A 13,922-nucleotide genomic window follows, 5' to 3' on the forward strand; every position below is an offset into this window, starting at 1 on the left:
GGGTTGTTAATCGTACTTAGATAGGGCATGATTCTGGAAAAAGGATATACGTCCCGTTGCATACTTTGGTCTTGATCACTAAATATTCCAGGGAAACTCGATCTGTGGTAATTATCTGGTAGATATTGACTATGGTAGATGTGTATTCATCTGTTTATATGAACTAGGTGACTTGAAATTTATGGGTTCCATCATGTATATCTAAAGCATTAGAGCTCAGAACTTGGCGCGAGCTGGAAAAGCCCCTTCTACTGACTCTGCATTTAACATGGAGCTTTCCGAGTCGGAGATCTGTGAGTCCACGAGCCGGGTATTTACCTGGATCGAGGTTAGTGACAATGTAATGGTCAGGATGTCCCAACTCACATGCTGAAGTGACAGCTGGTCAACATGTTGAACTCCGAGGAGTCTCATAGCGGTGGCTGTTTCGTCGGCAAGGACTTCACAAGTCAGTTATGAGAAGCTCGGTATACGTTTGGCTTGTGTATCAAACCTACTCTGCAATGTCCTTTCGACACCACTTTGCCCACCAGCCGCAAGACCATACAAAGCTGCTCGTCCAATCCCCACAGCCTTAGCACCAAGCGCTAGAGCTTTGACGACATCCGTCCCTCTTTGGATACCACCATCAACGATGACGTCTAATCGATCAAAGACCTCCGGACAGAAGCGTCTAATCTCCAGTAGGACATGTACAGGAGTCGACACGGTATCTAACGCGCGGCCACCGTGGTTTGAAAGCACAATACCCCGGACCTGGGGTGCATGTTTTGCGGCGAGGATCGCGTCCTCATAAGTCTGAATACCCTTCAGAACAATTGGCAGTGACGTATGCATCCGGAGCCAATTAAGCGTTCTCTCCCACGTGAGCGAGGCATCAGTTCCCCAGACCTGGGGCGACAACACCGCACCAGCGGCACGCAGCTCTTCCATCTTTTGTCGCTCCTCGATCTCGCGTTTACCGGGAAATGGAGCGTCAAGTGTGAGACAGATGAATTTGATTTCTTTGATTGAGTTGATCTCGGCGATCCGCTTCTCGCTACGCTTCACGTCTTTTAGGCAATACAGTTGCCAGCCGAAGATTTGGTCTGGATGGGCATTTGCGACGATCTGCTGTGTGGTCATCGAGGCGTTGTGGGAGATAAGTTGCATCGCCCCAAACTTTCGGCAGGCTGCTGCAATGCCGGCTTCGCCCTGTGGGTGGGCGAGACGAGCCATTGCAGCTGGAGATATGTAGATCGGTAGCCCGAGTTTGAGGCCGAGGAAACGGGTGGAAAGATCGCATTCACGACAGTCTATGAAGACTCGAGGTCTTAGTAAGATCGAACGGTATATGAGATTGTTGTATATTTTTGTGATGCTGTCGTCCGTTGCAGAGGAGTAATATGCCCAACCCTTAGGGCTGAGTTTTCTCTTGGCAGCTTGTTCAATCTCGGCGAGGTTCAACAGTGATGATAGTGGTGTTTCTTCGGAAGCCTCTTTAGATGCTGACTGACTGGAGATCCTTGTTGGCTCCGCGGCCTCTGGTGCGGATGCGGATAACACACCCAAACATGCCTTAGGATCAAGGTACTCTTCTAATAGACCCGAGGGATGTATGGTATCATATTCCTCGGTTGCATCTTTCCCAGCCAGGGCTAGGATAGCAGCAGAGCCCCCAGGATGATTTTCAAGAAAGTTAGTGACCTAGATCTGTTAACTGGAAGGCGACCTATTGAGAAAGTTGCCAGTTTATACTTACATCGTATACTTTGCCGTAGAGGACAACCCAGCAACTATCGGCGGAGTTGTGTTTGGCGACTAAGTCACGTCAGTTGCTTTTGCCCTAATAGTTTCCCGTCAGGTAAGCATTCAATGACTTACCTTCCGAGGGCTCTATCATAGTAAAGACCTGAAGGAACTAACAAGACAACTAAGGAGTTTGATCCGACACGGTGTTAGTGGTCAAGGCAAGCTGGTACTGCAACTTCATTATTGCTCGCACCTAATAAGAAACCAAAAGAAAGCCTATGTGCCCCCACGCGTCTGACAAGATGTATCTCAACGAGGTCCCCCACTACCCCAGACCTTGATAGCACTCGTATTCGGTGTTACCGGGTGGTAATTAATCCTTTCATCTGGACTAAGCTCCAATTAGCTGGATTGAAACTTGAAAGCCACCAACTTTCATTGTATCTGCAGTTAAGTAATGCGAAAAGATTGGGAAATGTGGGGGTAGACGTTCTGTCGACGGGCAGTCCTATTTCCTTGGCAAAGGCTTCCCCGTGGGGAGGGTATCCCAGGTATCGGGATACTATAAAGCACGCTCTGGAATACTGTTGGACGTATTATTAGCTGTACACCTCAACTTGGCTTGCATCGAAGTTTGCGATCTGACAGTATGGCTGAGAACAAAAGTGAGGACTGTACTATGGCGCCACCAGAGCCTGAGCATCTTGAGTCAGCTGGCCTGTCAAATGAGAAAGCTCAAGGAGATCCCCTTACCCTGGCAGAAGTTATTGAAAGAAACCGACCCGATCCATGGGGCTCGGGGTATAGAAAATTATATCTCATGTCCGCTTTAGTTTTCCTGTGTTCTACCATGAATGGTAAGCATCTTGACCTCCATGGCTACTCGTGACAGATAGCTAATGCTTGGTTCAGGATACGACACGAGTCTCATGGGCTCTATCAATGCTCTTCCAAACTATACCGAGTATTATAATCTTCCGACTAAGGGCTCCGTGAGCACTGGAATTGTTTTCTCCATATTCCAGGTATGATAAACTACCCATAGGAGACATATTCAAAGACTGACCAGACTCTATTAGATTGGCCAGATGGCAGGCGCACTCTTCATCTGGATGGCAGATTGGCGCGGGCGGCGAACGCATATATTTATTGGCTGTCTCGGGGTCTGCGTCGCCACAGTTATAACCAGTACAGCGAAGAAGCTAAGCGTCTTCATTGGGGGAAGATTCCTGCTGTCCTTCTTTGCGACTTGCGCTCATACAGCCTCTCCCTTGTTGCTCGTCGAGCTTGCCCCTCCCCAGTATCGTGGGAGCGTGGCTGGAATGTACAACACACTTTATTACCTTGTATGCTACCGTTTCAGGCCCCATTCTGAAAAGAAGGCCCCCTGATTGATTACTAGGGCTCAATACTCGCAACTTCATCCGTGTATGGCGCCCATCTACACTTGGCACACCGTGGTCACCTTGACTGGCGCCTTCCACTCTGGCTGCAGATGGTGTGCCCTGGACTTGTCTGTTTGGGTATCTGGTTCGTCCCAGAATCACCTCGCTGGTTGGTTCTCCTCCTCTGAGGAAGCGGCGAAAGCTAAAAGCGTACAGGCTCATCGCAAAGGATCGCCATGAGGAGGCCCAAGCCTTCATCGTCAAATATCATGCCAACGGCGATGCTTCACACCCAATTGTGGTGCTTGAGATGAACGAGATGACAAATAATTTGCAAGAAGAGGGCATCACGCACTGGCGTAACTTCTTCGATCTTTCAGTGCTTGTAAAGTCTCGTTCTCGCCGGTATCGTCTCATGCTCAATCTGGTCTTTAGCTGGTTTGGACAATTCTCGGGGAATAAGTCAGTCAAATCATATGTGCTTATTGATAAGAGACTCTAACTTTCCATGCAAAGCGTCATCTCGTACTATCTCCCAACGCTGCTCAAGAATGTTGGAGTCACAAATACTGATACTCAGCTACTGCTTAACATTATTTATGCATTGACTGGATGGATCGCTGCCACGATTGGCACGCGCTTCCATGACATTGTTGGCCGCCGCAAAATGTTTCTTGGATCAACAGCTGGTATGGTCATCTGTTTGGCAGTCACAGCAGCAACAGCCGCTGTCTTCGTTCACAGTAGCAGCACGATTGCATCGTCAGCTTCGATCGCTTTTATCTATATCTTCGGTGTTGTATTTGCGTTCGCTTTTACTTCCATGCAACCTATCTATCCCGGCGAGGTCATGTCAAACGATATGCGGGCTAAGGGTATGGGAACATTCAAACTCACAGCAGGTGCCGCGGGCTTTATTAATACCTTTGCGGCACCGGTCGCTCTGGCAGACGTAAGTCTACAGCATTCCTGGCTGTATGACCAGGTTCCCCTTGTGCCAAAGCTAATAGCTGACAATGGTAAATGATCATAGATCGGGTACTGGTTCTATGTCTTCTTCGTTTTCTGGGATTGCTTTGAGTTTGCTTTCATCTACTTCTTTTTTGTTGAGACCAAGGGTCGTACCCTTGAAGAACTGGAGGAAGTGTTTGAAGCCCCGAATCCTCGCAAGGCGAGTCTCAAGGTTCCATCACGCCCTCACCGTGTTGAAAATCGGTAAAAATAGTGGAATTAGTGGAATGACGTGAAAATTACGGGTTCATTGACCGAAAGACCGGCCCTCCTGGTCATCGCTATGAGATAAAGCAAGCCCATGTATTAGATAGTGTGAAATGTACACATCGAGTAGTCTGATCATTCGCCCGGCTAGTTGTCATCGGTGATCCTAGGCCAGTTGCAGAATCATACCTTGCTTGATTGCGTCGATTTCGGCCTTTTTCAGAGGGTCTTTACCATTGTAGCTGCTCTCCCTGCGTTCTGCACTGCTCATCCCCGTGATGTCATATTGGATTCCCCCAATCTTAGGCTTCTTTCTCTCCCGTACGTAAAGTTTTTCATACTGCTTGAGGACATCAGCCCAGCCCCAAGGGTCGTTTTGAGCAGGTGGTAATTCGACATCATCCAACTCTTCAACACAACTTTCGATGTTGGACGGACCGCGCAAATCAATGTTGTATTTATTAGCATAGGCTAGAATCCTTTCGCCAGAGTTATAAAATTCTGCAACCTTGTTCTTCTTATCCTCATTTCCTTCGCAAATACCGTAGGCGCGCATGTCGGAATTTGTGCATAAGTACAACGCCATAACCATTCCAAGGTTCTTGACTTCCGAGTCAGGACCAAGAAGTCCCTGGGACTCTAGTTTGGCAAGCATGGTGAGGAACATAGCAAAAAACAGACAGAATGTATCGTTTGCAAGATCTCCATAGTCGACGCTATACCTGTCAGCAGAGACTTCCTATTAAAAAAAGGGGATCTTCAACGTACTAGGCTAAAGGCATGAACATGTCGCCCATGATGGAGATACCCACAGCCTCACAAACCGCCCACTGCTCTTTCCAGTCGCCTTCGGCCTCTACGAAATCAAGGACCAGGTTTTGCGCGACCTCTATAAGGGCATAGCCTGTGAAGTCATTGAATACTTCCATATTGAAAACGTCCGGGCAGCGTATATCCGCATGAACGTGCTGGTTTGAGACCTTCCGCACGGCCGCGCGCGTGGCCACCCAGGGATATTCGGGATGATCTGAGGGGAGTTTGTTGCAAAGGCATTTTTTGCCGCCATCACATTTAGGTTTCGAGTTGGTATCCTCTACTGAGTCCTCAGGCTCCTCATCTGCACTATCCTCTGTCTCCCATTCGTCGTCTTTATCCTCAACCGCACTGTTGGGTGGGCAAAAGCAGACATACGAAAAGGCACGATCATAGTCCTTCGCCACGAACCCAGCATAGTCGGCGTCCAGGTTGGCAGAAACGCAGGGCTTTGACCAGCGGTTGCTTCGCGGCTGTGGCTGCGATGACGCGTCGCTGCTGTTCTTATCGGTCTTGGGGCTCTTGGGCTGACGGGGCTGCGTCGCAGAGTCCGAATTAGCACGCTTGCCAGGCATGATAGATTGTAGTAGAATCGATAATGACTGAAAGGAGAAAAGAATATCAAAAGGAGAGAAGTAAATTGAATGAAAGGAGTTGCTTGGGGAATGATGTGATACGGACGCGTTTGATCAATAGAAGGGATTATAAACGTGACCTACCGTGACAGGTCCAAAAGTTAAGAATATACGTGACTTGACTCGCTAAGTACACTCTTGAGCTTCCAATCATCTGCTTATATCTATACATGACCGTATGGTTACAAGATACGTCCATTTTCTATGTTATATCGTGAGTTTCCGGTAGCTCATTGAGGTTCTGTCAGGTTACAAGACAGGTAGACTGTATAAGATGCATGTTATTCCGACTCGGGAGCTGTATTAAGTTAGGCTGCCCTAACTCTCTTTTAGGTAATGTTTATAAAATGCGCTAAGTGTATCCAAGTGTATCCAATTGGCTCAATAGTTGTTAATACGACAGATATGATGTATTGATCTCCACCATAATCATACCATCGATACTCCATAAACAGACGTCACGGTGGGCCCCTGTCACGTGTGGTACTAGACTGTTTCTATTCATGAGCCCTACATTCTCTTGCACAAATGCCATACTCTATAGATGTTTATAACACAAGATGAATATATTGTTCTAACATCTTAGTAGATGAAGCGTTTCTCCCCGAGGTCAATCTAGAGCTAAATTAGTATCTCGATGCGAATTAAATTGATAACACGTACTAAACGCGAATGCACCTTCCTCATCCTTTGCCCCCATTACAAAACCTATCATAGCATCAAGAGCGGCCTTACGCTCTGCTTCAGTTAAATATCCATTCGTTTCCAGATTCATGAGAGCATCAAGAACCCATTTCCGGCAATCGTAATCTCCGGTGTCTTTAGGATCGTTATTGACTTCTGTTCGTTTAAGTACATCTATGATTCGGTCTTTTGACGCTATTTCTTCTGCAACAGTTGTAACTTTATGATCGTGTTCCTTTATGTCACTCTCCCAAGGATTGTTAAAGGGCCTTTCGACAAGCTCAAAGGAGCCATGTATGCCTTCCAAGCCAAGTAGAGTGTAGAAGCCATCGGAAGAATTAACCCAAAGGGCTGCGTGTCGATTTTTATAGTAATCCCGGCCCTCTATAGGACTTCTATAAACAATAATAAATATTTCTGTCGGCATTATGGATAATATTAGGCTGTAAACAAGATTAAGCAGACCTGATGGCAGTTTATATTTTCATAATCCGGTGAACAACGTTGGGGTAGAGAGTATTTATTCTTCCTGCTTTTTGGATGTGCTAAAAGGTAATAGAAGGAAGACTGTGTATCTAGTCTGCCTACATAGTACTCTCAATGAATATCCGAGCTTTGTGTAGAGATTATACAACCTTTGTACAGAGAGACTCGTTCCCTATCTTTTGTTCTCTATGTGGATTCACAAAAGCAATTTTATGTATGATTCTCCAAACATGGTGCTCTGGGAGAGCCCCTTGGTGTCAAAGTCGTGTATTAGATGTGAAACCCGTTCCCATAGGACAATAAGACAGGAAGTGTTTGACCTAGAAATACACTGTCAACGGAATGACCCAGGTTTTTGTGGGGTTACATATTTGGCCCGCCATGGACCAAGGATGTTGGACAGGGTTCAGCAGGGCTGTGGGTAACCCCGGGGTCAAAACGATAGTAAGAAGTCAGCAAAAAAACGGAGTCAACTCAAGGGTTGTGGGGAGGGAGACAGGTGTAATGAAAACCTAAAGGTTCGCGACAAATGATCATCGCCAGTACTTCGGATCGGTAGACAGAAAGGCGGCATTCAATGTCGTCTCCCAAGACTAAGGGAGATGAAACTTCCTTCGTGGTCTCGAAGAATATGTAAGGGGACTGGAGGTCGTCGCGAAAATGTCATGCTTTGTAGTGGACCTGGCCTGAGACGGAACGACCCCTGCTCTCACAGCCATATCTGTGGTGACACGTACTAGGAATGTATTGCGTCATATGCCATTGCAATAAGCATGCTTTCTTTTATATAGATTCGTCGTGCTATTCAAGGAAGTCATAAGGAGAACAAACAGTATAGCCTCCTTTGGACATGTATTGATCAGAAAGAAAGCGATATGGCTCTCTAAGAGAGCTCCGAGGGGGCAAGTGTAGTAGAAGGCGAAACACTGTGGACATAGGGGGTTCTCATTCTGAGAGATCCTTCATTATCAATCACAGCGAAAATGATTCGAGGATGCATTCTTTCACCCACCCAACTACTAACCTCCCGGCGTGTGGCTTCTGCGCGGTCAATAGGTCGCTGCGCGCCCCTGCAGAATGAGTGCAATATTAGCGAGCTTCAGCTAAAGCCGTTTCCCATTTTATAAGATACCTATATATAATATATGGCTTAAGTATAGCTGAGCGGACGGGAAGCCCTGTTCTCCACACCCTATGGTTGTATGTACTGATTCGTACCAGTACTCATCATATAGGGCTAATAAAATAAATGGATAATTTAAGGTATAAAGCTCAGGCCACCTAAGGTATGCATAGTATGTACATACAGAGCGTTGCCTCCGGCTTTGACCATGGCTTCCTTATAAGGGTCATGGCCTCATCCTTGCAATTTTGCCTTGGTAACCAACTTGGCCCTCCTTGCATTGGCCAGGTTTCATCTCTACAGCTGTTTTCTCGACGGAGAGTAACAACCCGAATGCGAGCGTTGATCGTGCATGACACTCTAATTGCCATTAGGCGAGTTTGAAGGTGTTAAGTCCAGATGTGACCCTAGCTCTATATGATGGGACGCAGAGCTCAGTACTTCATCAAATCACACAAGTTGTTAAATCGTTGCAGGGATACCAACTACCCGATACAGTTCAGGAGTATGAAGGCCTGATATTCGATAACAGCGGCAAGATCACAAGTACTGCATCCACATTGCCCTGTGGTAGTCCGTTCCCCACTTATACAGAATTCCTGAGGGAAATGTGTATCTGGCAATCAAGCGCGAGTGATCCGGCCACTCATTTGAATGGGTGGCGAGATGTTCGAAACCTGCGACAGCGACTAGACGCTTTCTTTTTCCGGTGCGGAAGATCAGGTTCTCACGAAGATCCCAGAGGGGAAGCTGACTTTGATCCATGCGGACTTGTGTACGATCGATCCCCATGCTTTACTGGAAGGAACATAAATGCAAATATCTGACGTCTAACTAGATCTGCCGAATTTAAATCTACTTTTCGCCCGAGCAAACCACCGCATCACCGCCGTCCTGGATTTCGACTTTGCACACATAGGAGCCCCTGGGTGTCCGAGCTCCTCTTCTCGTTCTGGGACCTAGACGGCCTCCTTCCCGGAAGTGCAGAGCCCCTGGGTACTCTGCGGAAATATATGCTGGGTGGGTTTCTAGAGCGGAGAAAAAGACGCCGAAGATGTTGGAGAAGTCCAAAGATGACAGTGCAAGGAATTTGGAGATGTATCTGAAGCTGTGGGGGTGGTTAAGTGAGGTATCTATTCAGCTATATCGATTTCATTGTAGGTAGTTGACATGTTGATTGCTTACATATGTAAGTCAATCTGAGGCTCTTCTATCCTTAGAACCTATTCAACTTAGCTCGTATTGGATGCTGTAAGATCCTATGCAAATCCTCCAAGGTTTGACTAACGCATCGGCAACAGAAATTCGTACTGTAGAAGAGGGTACTACATAGCAAGCCAATATAGTTTACACTAAGGCATCTACCACGGTGGACTATGCTAGACTGCCGAGGAACTATATTCCTCTGGGAGAGGCATTCTTGACCAATCTTGACCCGGAGTATTGTGATTTGCGTATAATGCTACTCAACGAAGAATCAAATTTCTGCAATTGATTACGGTACTACTCATCTTTTCCTTCATAGTGATAACTGAATACACCGGTATTGATATGCATCATCAAGCATACCTCAGCTAGCCAACCGTGGGAACTCGTGCATATCATAACTAGAAGATAGGGGGAAAGATTACTCCTCGTAGTGAAATTTACAGCCAACACACGCCCTGATCCCACACCCCGGGCAGGAGAGAGTGTAAATGAGCATCCATCGATGGCATATTTCACATTCGGATGATCCAAATTCCTTGCTCCAATAACCCAGATGGCGACAATGCTCTGGGCTCACCCGGACAGTTGCTGCGGGCACTGCTCCGGAAAACTCTTGCCGGAGAGTCTCCAGCCAGCCGCAGAAGGACTCCATCACAAGGCCTCTGAGCTCGGTGTGAACATCTTCTTCCGTATATCGACCGCTAGGATGATTTAGTTTCTCCCTGAAGTGTGGAATTAAAGGATCGAGGAGTGAGCGTGGGCTTGGTGAAGACCCATCAGTGGGCATGGCTTGTGAGGTTGCGTTGTCGCCGTTGGAGCAGACTTCTCCTTCGTCACAAAAGCTGTGGAAGGTTTCATTTTCATCAGTATCCGGCTCCTTCTCAGAGATAATTCCTATTTCATTCACCGAGTCATCTGGTTCTCCAATGCTCGTCATGTCAAGTAGATCCTCACTGTCAGAGATTAGAGCCTGTCGTGCGCTTTCGTACTCGGCCTGGGTTTGTTGTGTAGAGGTAATTGAGAAGGCGGGATCGTCCTTCTCCTCTTCCTTCTCTCCCTCCTCTTGGTCGCTTCCTCCATATGCATCGCATCCATTCTCTTCTTCATAATTTTCCCTCCCCGCATATCCCTCTTCTTCATAGTATTCTTCATACCCTTCATCTTCTTCATACTCTTCTCCACCCTCGTATCCTGCATATTCTTCCTCGTCTTCGTACTCTTCACCCCCCTTATACTGTTGATACTCTTCGTCACCAACTTCTTCCCCGAACTCAGAACGTACGTTGGTACCAGCCATATCATCCTCTGCATAACCCACCTGCTCACCCTCTTCATCCAACCCGTCGCCTCTCTGCATCTGCTCCTCATCACGCATCACATTAGCATGCATAGCCTCCTTCCTTCTATCCTGCCTCATCACTTCCTCTGTCTCCGGATCATATGTCCAAGTATAACGCGAAAAATCCGGATCTCCTTCATAAGCCTCCCACTGCTCGCTCTCCCGTCTCAGTTGCTCCCCATACTGGCGCTCCCTTTCACATCGCCTGATCTCCTCCTGCGATTCCGGAGAATACGGATCCATATGGACGCTATTCGCGTAACTAAACATATACCGCCCGGCCATAGTACGTAGAGCAGACAAATCAGGACTCGAAGCCGCCCATCCCCAAGAAGAAGAAGTGTCCTGCTTGGAGGGATTGATGGCTTCTTCTTTAATAATACGTCTACTCAGCAGTTCTGCATCGTGCTTTCCCCGGCGGCTACTATCGCGGAGAATTTCGACGGCTTGTTGGATCTTCAAATCCATGATCCGGTCAGCGTAAACTGAGTTAAGTGACTGACAGAGTAGGGTGATATATGAGAGGAATATGTGAAAGGAATGGAGTGTTTACTATACCTTCTGGAACTCGAGGTGAGCATCGTCTGCACCTGTCTTGTCGGGGTGGTACTTTAGAGCGAGTCTTTTGTAGGCACTATTGATGTCCTTCAAGTCTGCATTTGGAGTTATGCCTAGGATCTCGTAGCAGTTCATCGTTGTTCTTCCGATTGTGGAGGCCATGGAGGGTGATCTGTCTCTTGGTATATGTTAGGTTATGGGGCTGAGGGGATGAGGTGCTCCGCTAGCTTGCGAGGACCGTTGTTCGAAGAGATAAAGAGAATGAGATATTGAGATTGAGAGACGTACGTAAATAGCAGGAAGAAATGAAGGCTTTCTTGGGGGCGGGGGGGAAGGATGCTCTACTTAAATTTAGAGTACATGATTCACCATCTCCATTACAGTAGGCTGGGAAAGATGAAGGGAAAGCCTGCACTGCAGCTTGGCTGGAATGAAACAAAACAGTCACTGTTTGCATGTAAGACAAGTGGTAGACTTTCCGTTTGATTCACCTCGTTTGTTGTCACGGCAGTTGCCCGCCTTGGACCTAGGGATATCATGTGCCCAGTCTCGGAAAAGCGCTACAAGAGACCATGAATCCTATGAAACAACAAAATCAGAAGCGGTGGAACGATGATAGGTAGCGAACGGGGGTGGAAGAAAAAACGGTAACAAGAGCGACAAACAAAAGTTTTAATACTTTTCCAAGAGAAACGGGACAAAAGAAAGATGGATAGACTGATTTACAGGCTGATAAAAATCTAGCTAGGTATTTAAGAGTAAGTCTACACACATGTCGACTCCTTCCCACTGAAGCATCATGAAAGCTTCTACATGTCGGCACTGGCGGTGGCACCAGTGATAATTTCAACCAGTTCACCGGTAATGGCGGCTTGACGCTGACGGTTGTACAGAATCTGGAACCTGCAGGGCATTAGATTTTGAGTCCCAGTGGATGTGCTGGGCGGTACTCACTTGTTGATCATCTCACCAGCATTCTTCGAGGCGTTCTGTAAAGAAAGGTTGGTTAGTCTAAGTCAACGAGCAACCTCAACTGTTCAGGTGATACTTGCCTCCATTGCATTACGACGAGCCTGTAAATCCATGGGTTAGTAATGATTCGGATATCCACACTATCTGGGTAATGAACTTACAGAAATCTCACAAGCGTGGCCTTCAGCCATAGCCCAGAAAAGGCTGTTGGCAAGGGCATATTCGCGGAGGTTGGCAAGAGCCTGGTCGTCAATCTCGAAAGAGGAGATGTTGGCTTTATGAGAGAGTTCAGCATACTAGACTTTCATATGAGCAAAAAAGCGGTAAGAAAACACTAACCGGACTTGGTGATGGCCTCCTCGGAGTAAGCCTCAACAGTGGTGGGCTCGTAGCTCTGGGCGTTGAGCCACTTGTTGTAGATGATCTTGACGCTGGCGTAGTCGGCGGGCAGCAGAGCAATCTGGTCGGCAACGGCCTGGGCATCAGCGAAGGTGGGAATGTCCTTGCAGACGTTGGCGAAGCTCAGGACGATAGCGTTGGGGTTGGTTCTGGAGAGCTGAGCCTTGGCCTTCTCACCAAGAACCACGATGTCGGCGTCGGCGTGTTCCTGAAGGATACGGCGAGTAGCCTTGCTCAGACCGGAGTGGATACCACCGCAAAGACCCTTGTCGGAGCTGGCGACGACGAGCAAAGTCTTCTTGTCCTCGAGGGGCTTGGTCTCGGCCTTCTCGAAAACGGTGTTGGAGGTCTGACCGTAGGTGCGAGACTCATCCATGGCCTTCTGAGCGCGGGTAAGACGGGTAGAAGCGATGACCTTCATAGTGTTGGTGATCTTTTCAATGTTCTTAATGGACTTGAGACGGCCCTCGATTTCACGCAAAGTCGCGAAGTTGGCGGCATTGGGAGGAGCAGTGCTTCACAAAAGGATTAGTAACTAGCCGCCGTGTTGAATGCAATCATCCTAGAATCCCAAGGTTTTCTCTTTTCTTCGCGGACGATTGGAGGTCTGTTTTGGAAGGTGCCCAGGTGGGTGTGAAGAGGTCCGGAAGAGAACTCACCGGGTGACAACAGCACTACCGGCCCTGACGGCCGGGCGAACAGCACGAGAGAACATTATGAGGTCGGACCGTAAGGTCAAGATATAATGACCAGCGATGGAAAGCTGCAGAGGGGAGAGCCGCGAGGGTGGGTAGTGAGACCTCTGCTTTAGCGGGAAGAGAAGACGTTGACTTGGACTCCTGTTTCTGTTCGTCCGACAGCCGGCAGAACGGGAACAAAGCCGCACTATTCCTGAACGGGAAGGTTGTCGGGGAGACCTGAAAAGCCAGATGCGCAGTACGCACAAACCTTTAACCCGAAAATCCCGGCATTCCTCTTCAGGCATGCAGGCATCGACGCTCAGCCAGCCTCGGAGCAAGTTGTGTCAATGACGCTGTGTTTTGACTTGGTCGCCTCAGGCAGTAGCCTGCCTCGCAACCAGACTGGCTGGCGGTCCGGAGAAACGTGAGAGATCGCCTCAGGCCCCAAAAGACGGCCTCGTTTTCCATTGCATTCCTTTCTTTCCTCTCTTTTTCCTCTCTCAGCTTGTCAGCCCTTTCCCTTTCTTGTCTCAGTCTTCTCATTATTGCCACCTCTTCCCCCTCTTCAGTCAATGTATTTACTCTTCTCCTGACATCTGCTCTCTTCTCACCCTTTCCATTGGTCAGATTATCTCTGACTTCATCCTTCTGTCAAGCGCCAGTCTCACTCCGACTGGGCAGGTCAGTTCC

General features: G+C 47.9%; 8 protein-coding genes across 8 annotated transcripts; 2 read left to right on the forward strand and 6 right to left on the reverse strand.

Annotated features, from left to right (window-relative positions):
• Window positions 1–216: 216 nt before the first annotated feature.
• F9C07_777 (putative cytochrome B2) lies at window positions 217–1,882 on the reverse strand (the record flags this gene model as incomplete). The annotated part of the gene is made up of 4 exons (XM_071511674.1): window positions 217–440; window positions 498–1,686; window positions 1,742–1,800; window positions 1,864–1,882. The coding sequence occupies 4 exons, from the start codon at window positions 1,880–1,882 to the stop codon at window positions 217–219; spliced, it is 1,491 nt and encodes a 496-aa protein (XP_071365656.1).
• Window positions 1,883–2,380: 498 nt separating this feature from the next.
• On the forward strand, window positions 2,381–4,335 carry F9C07_2227624 (sugar transporter; the record flags this gene model as incomplete). The annotated part of the gene is made up of 7 exons (XM_071509805.1): window positions 2,381–2,588; window positions 2,644–2,756; window positions 2,811–3,077; window positions 3,134–3,285; window positions 3,333–3,578; window positions 3,633–4,068; window positions 4,150–4,335. The coding sequence occupies 7 exons, from the start codon at window positions 2,381–2,383 to the stop codon at window positions 4,333–4,335; spliced, it is 1,608 nt and encodes a 535-aa protein (XP_071365657.1).
• A 165-nt stretch (window positions 4,336–4,500) lies between these two features.
• On the reverse strand, window positions 4,501–5,722 carry F9C07_779 (uncharacterized protein; the record flags this gene model as incomplete). Its single annotated transcript, XM_041288623.1, has 2 exons — window positions 4,501–5,050; window positions 5,103–5,722. 2 exons carry the CDS (start codon window positions 5,720–5,722, stop codon window positions 4,501–4,503), a joined length of 1,170 nt encoding a protein of 389 aa, XP_041141140.1.
• A 670-nt stretch (window positions 5,723–6,392) lies between these two features.
• F9C07_2101688 (uncharacterized protein) lies at window positions 6,393–6,893 on the reverse strand (the record flags this gene model as incomplete). Its single annotated transcript, XM_071508931.1, has 1 exon — window positions 6,393–6,893. One exon carries the CDS (start codon window positions 6,891–6,893, stop codon window positions 6,393–6,395), a length of 501 nt encoding a protein of 166 aa, XP_071365658.1.
• Window positions 6,894–7,835: 942 nt separating this feature from the next.
• On the reverse strand, window positions 7,836–8,285 carry F9C07_780 (uncharacterized protein; the record flags this gene model as incomplete). Its single annotated transcript, XM_071511676.1, has 2 exons — window positions 7,836–8,022; window positions 8,260–8,285. The coding sequence occupies 2 exons, from the start codon at window positions 8,283–8,285 to the stop codon at window positions 7,836–7,838; spliced, it is 213 nt and encodes a 70-aa protein (XP_071365659.1).
• A 398-nt stretch (window positions 8,286–8,683) lies between these two features.
• F9C07_781 (uncharacterized protein) lies at window positions 8,684–9,181 on the forward strand (the record flags this gene model as incomplete). Its single annotated transcript, XM_071511679.1, has 2 exons — window positions 8,684–8,850; window positions 8,914–9,181. 2 exons carry the CDS (start codon window positions 8,684–8,686, stop codon window positions 9,179–9,181), a joined length of 435 nt encoding a protein of 144 aa, XP_071365660.1.
• Window positions 9,182–9,702: 521 nt separating this feature from the next.
• Window positions 9,703–11,343, reverse strand: F9C07_2227626 (uncharacterized protein; the record flags this gene model as incomplete). The annotated part of the gene is made up of 2 exons (XM_041288602.2): window positions 9,703–11,121; window positions 11,182–11,343. The coding sequence occupies 2 exons, from the start codon at window positions 11,341–11,343 to the stop codon at window positions 9,703–9,705; spliced, it is 1,581 nt and encodes a 526-aa protein (XP_041141139.2).
• Window positions 11,344–11,961: 618 nt separating this feature from the next.
• Window positions 11,962–13,372, reverse strand: F9C07_784 (gamma subunit of F0F1-type ATP synthase). Its single transcript, XM_071511684.1, has 6 exons — window positions 13,212–13,372; window positions 12,493–13,067; window positions 12,315–12,427; window positions 12,234–12,254; window positions 12,136–12,170; window positions 11,962–12,084 (listed from the first exon to the last, which is right to left on the reverse strand). The coding sequence occupies exons 1-6, from the start codon at window positions 13,265–13,267 to the stop codon at window positions 11,991–11,993; spliced, it is 894 nt and encodes a 297-aa protein (XP_071365661.1). The 5' UTR covers window positions 13,268–13,372; the 3' UTR covers window positions 11,962–11,990.
• Window positions 13,373–13,922: the final 550 nt, after the last annotated feature.

Source organism: Aspergillus flavus, chromosome 1, assembly GCF_009017415.1.
Source record: "Aspergillus flavus chromosome 1, complete sequence".
Taxonomy (NCBI): Eukaryota; Fungi; Ascomycota; class Eurotiomycetes; order Eurotiales; family Aspergillaceae; genus Aspergillus; species Aspergillus flavus.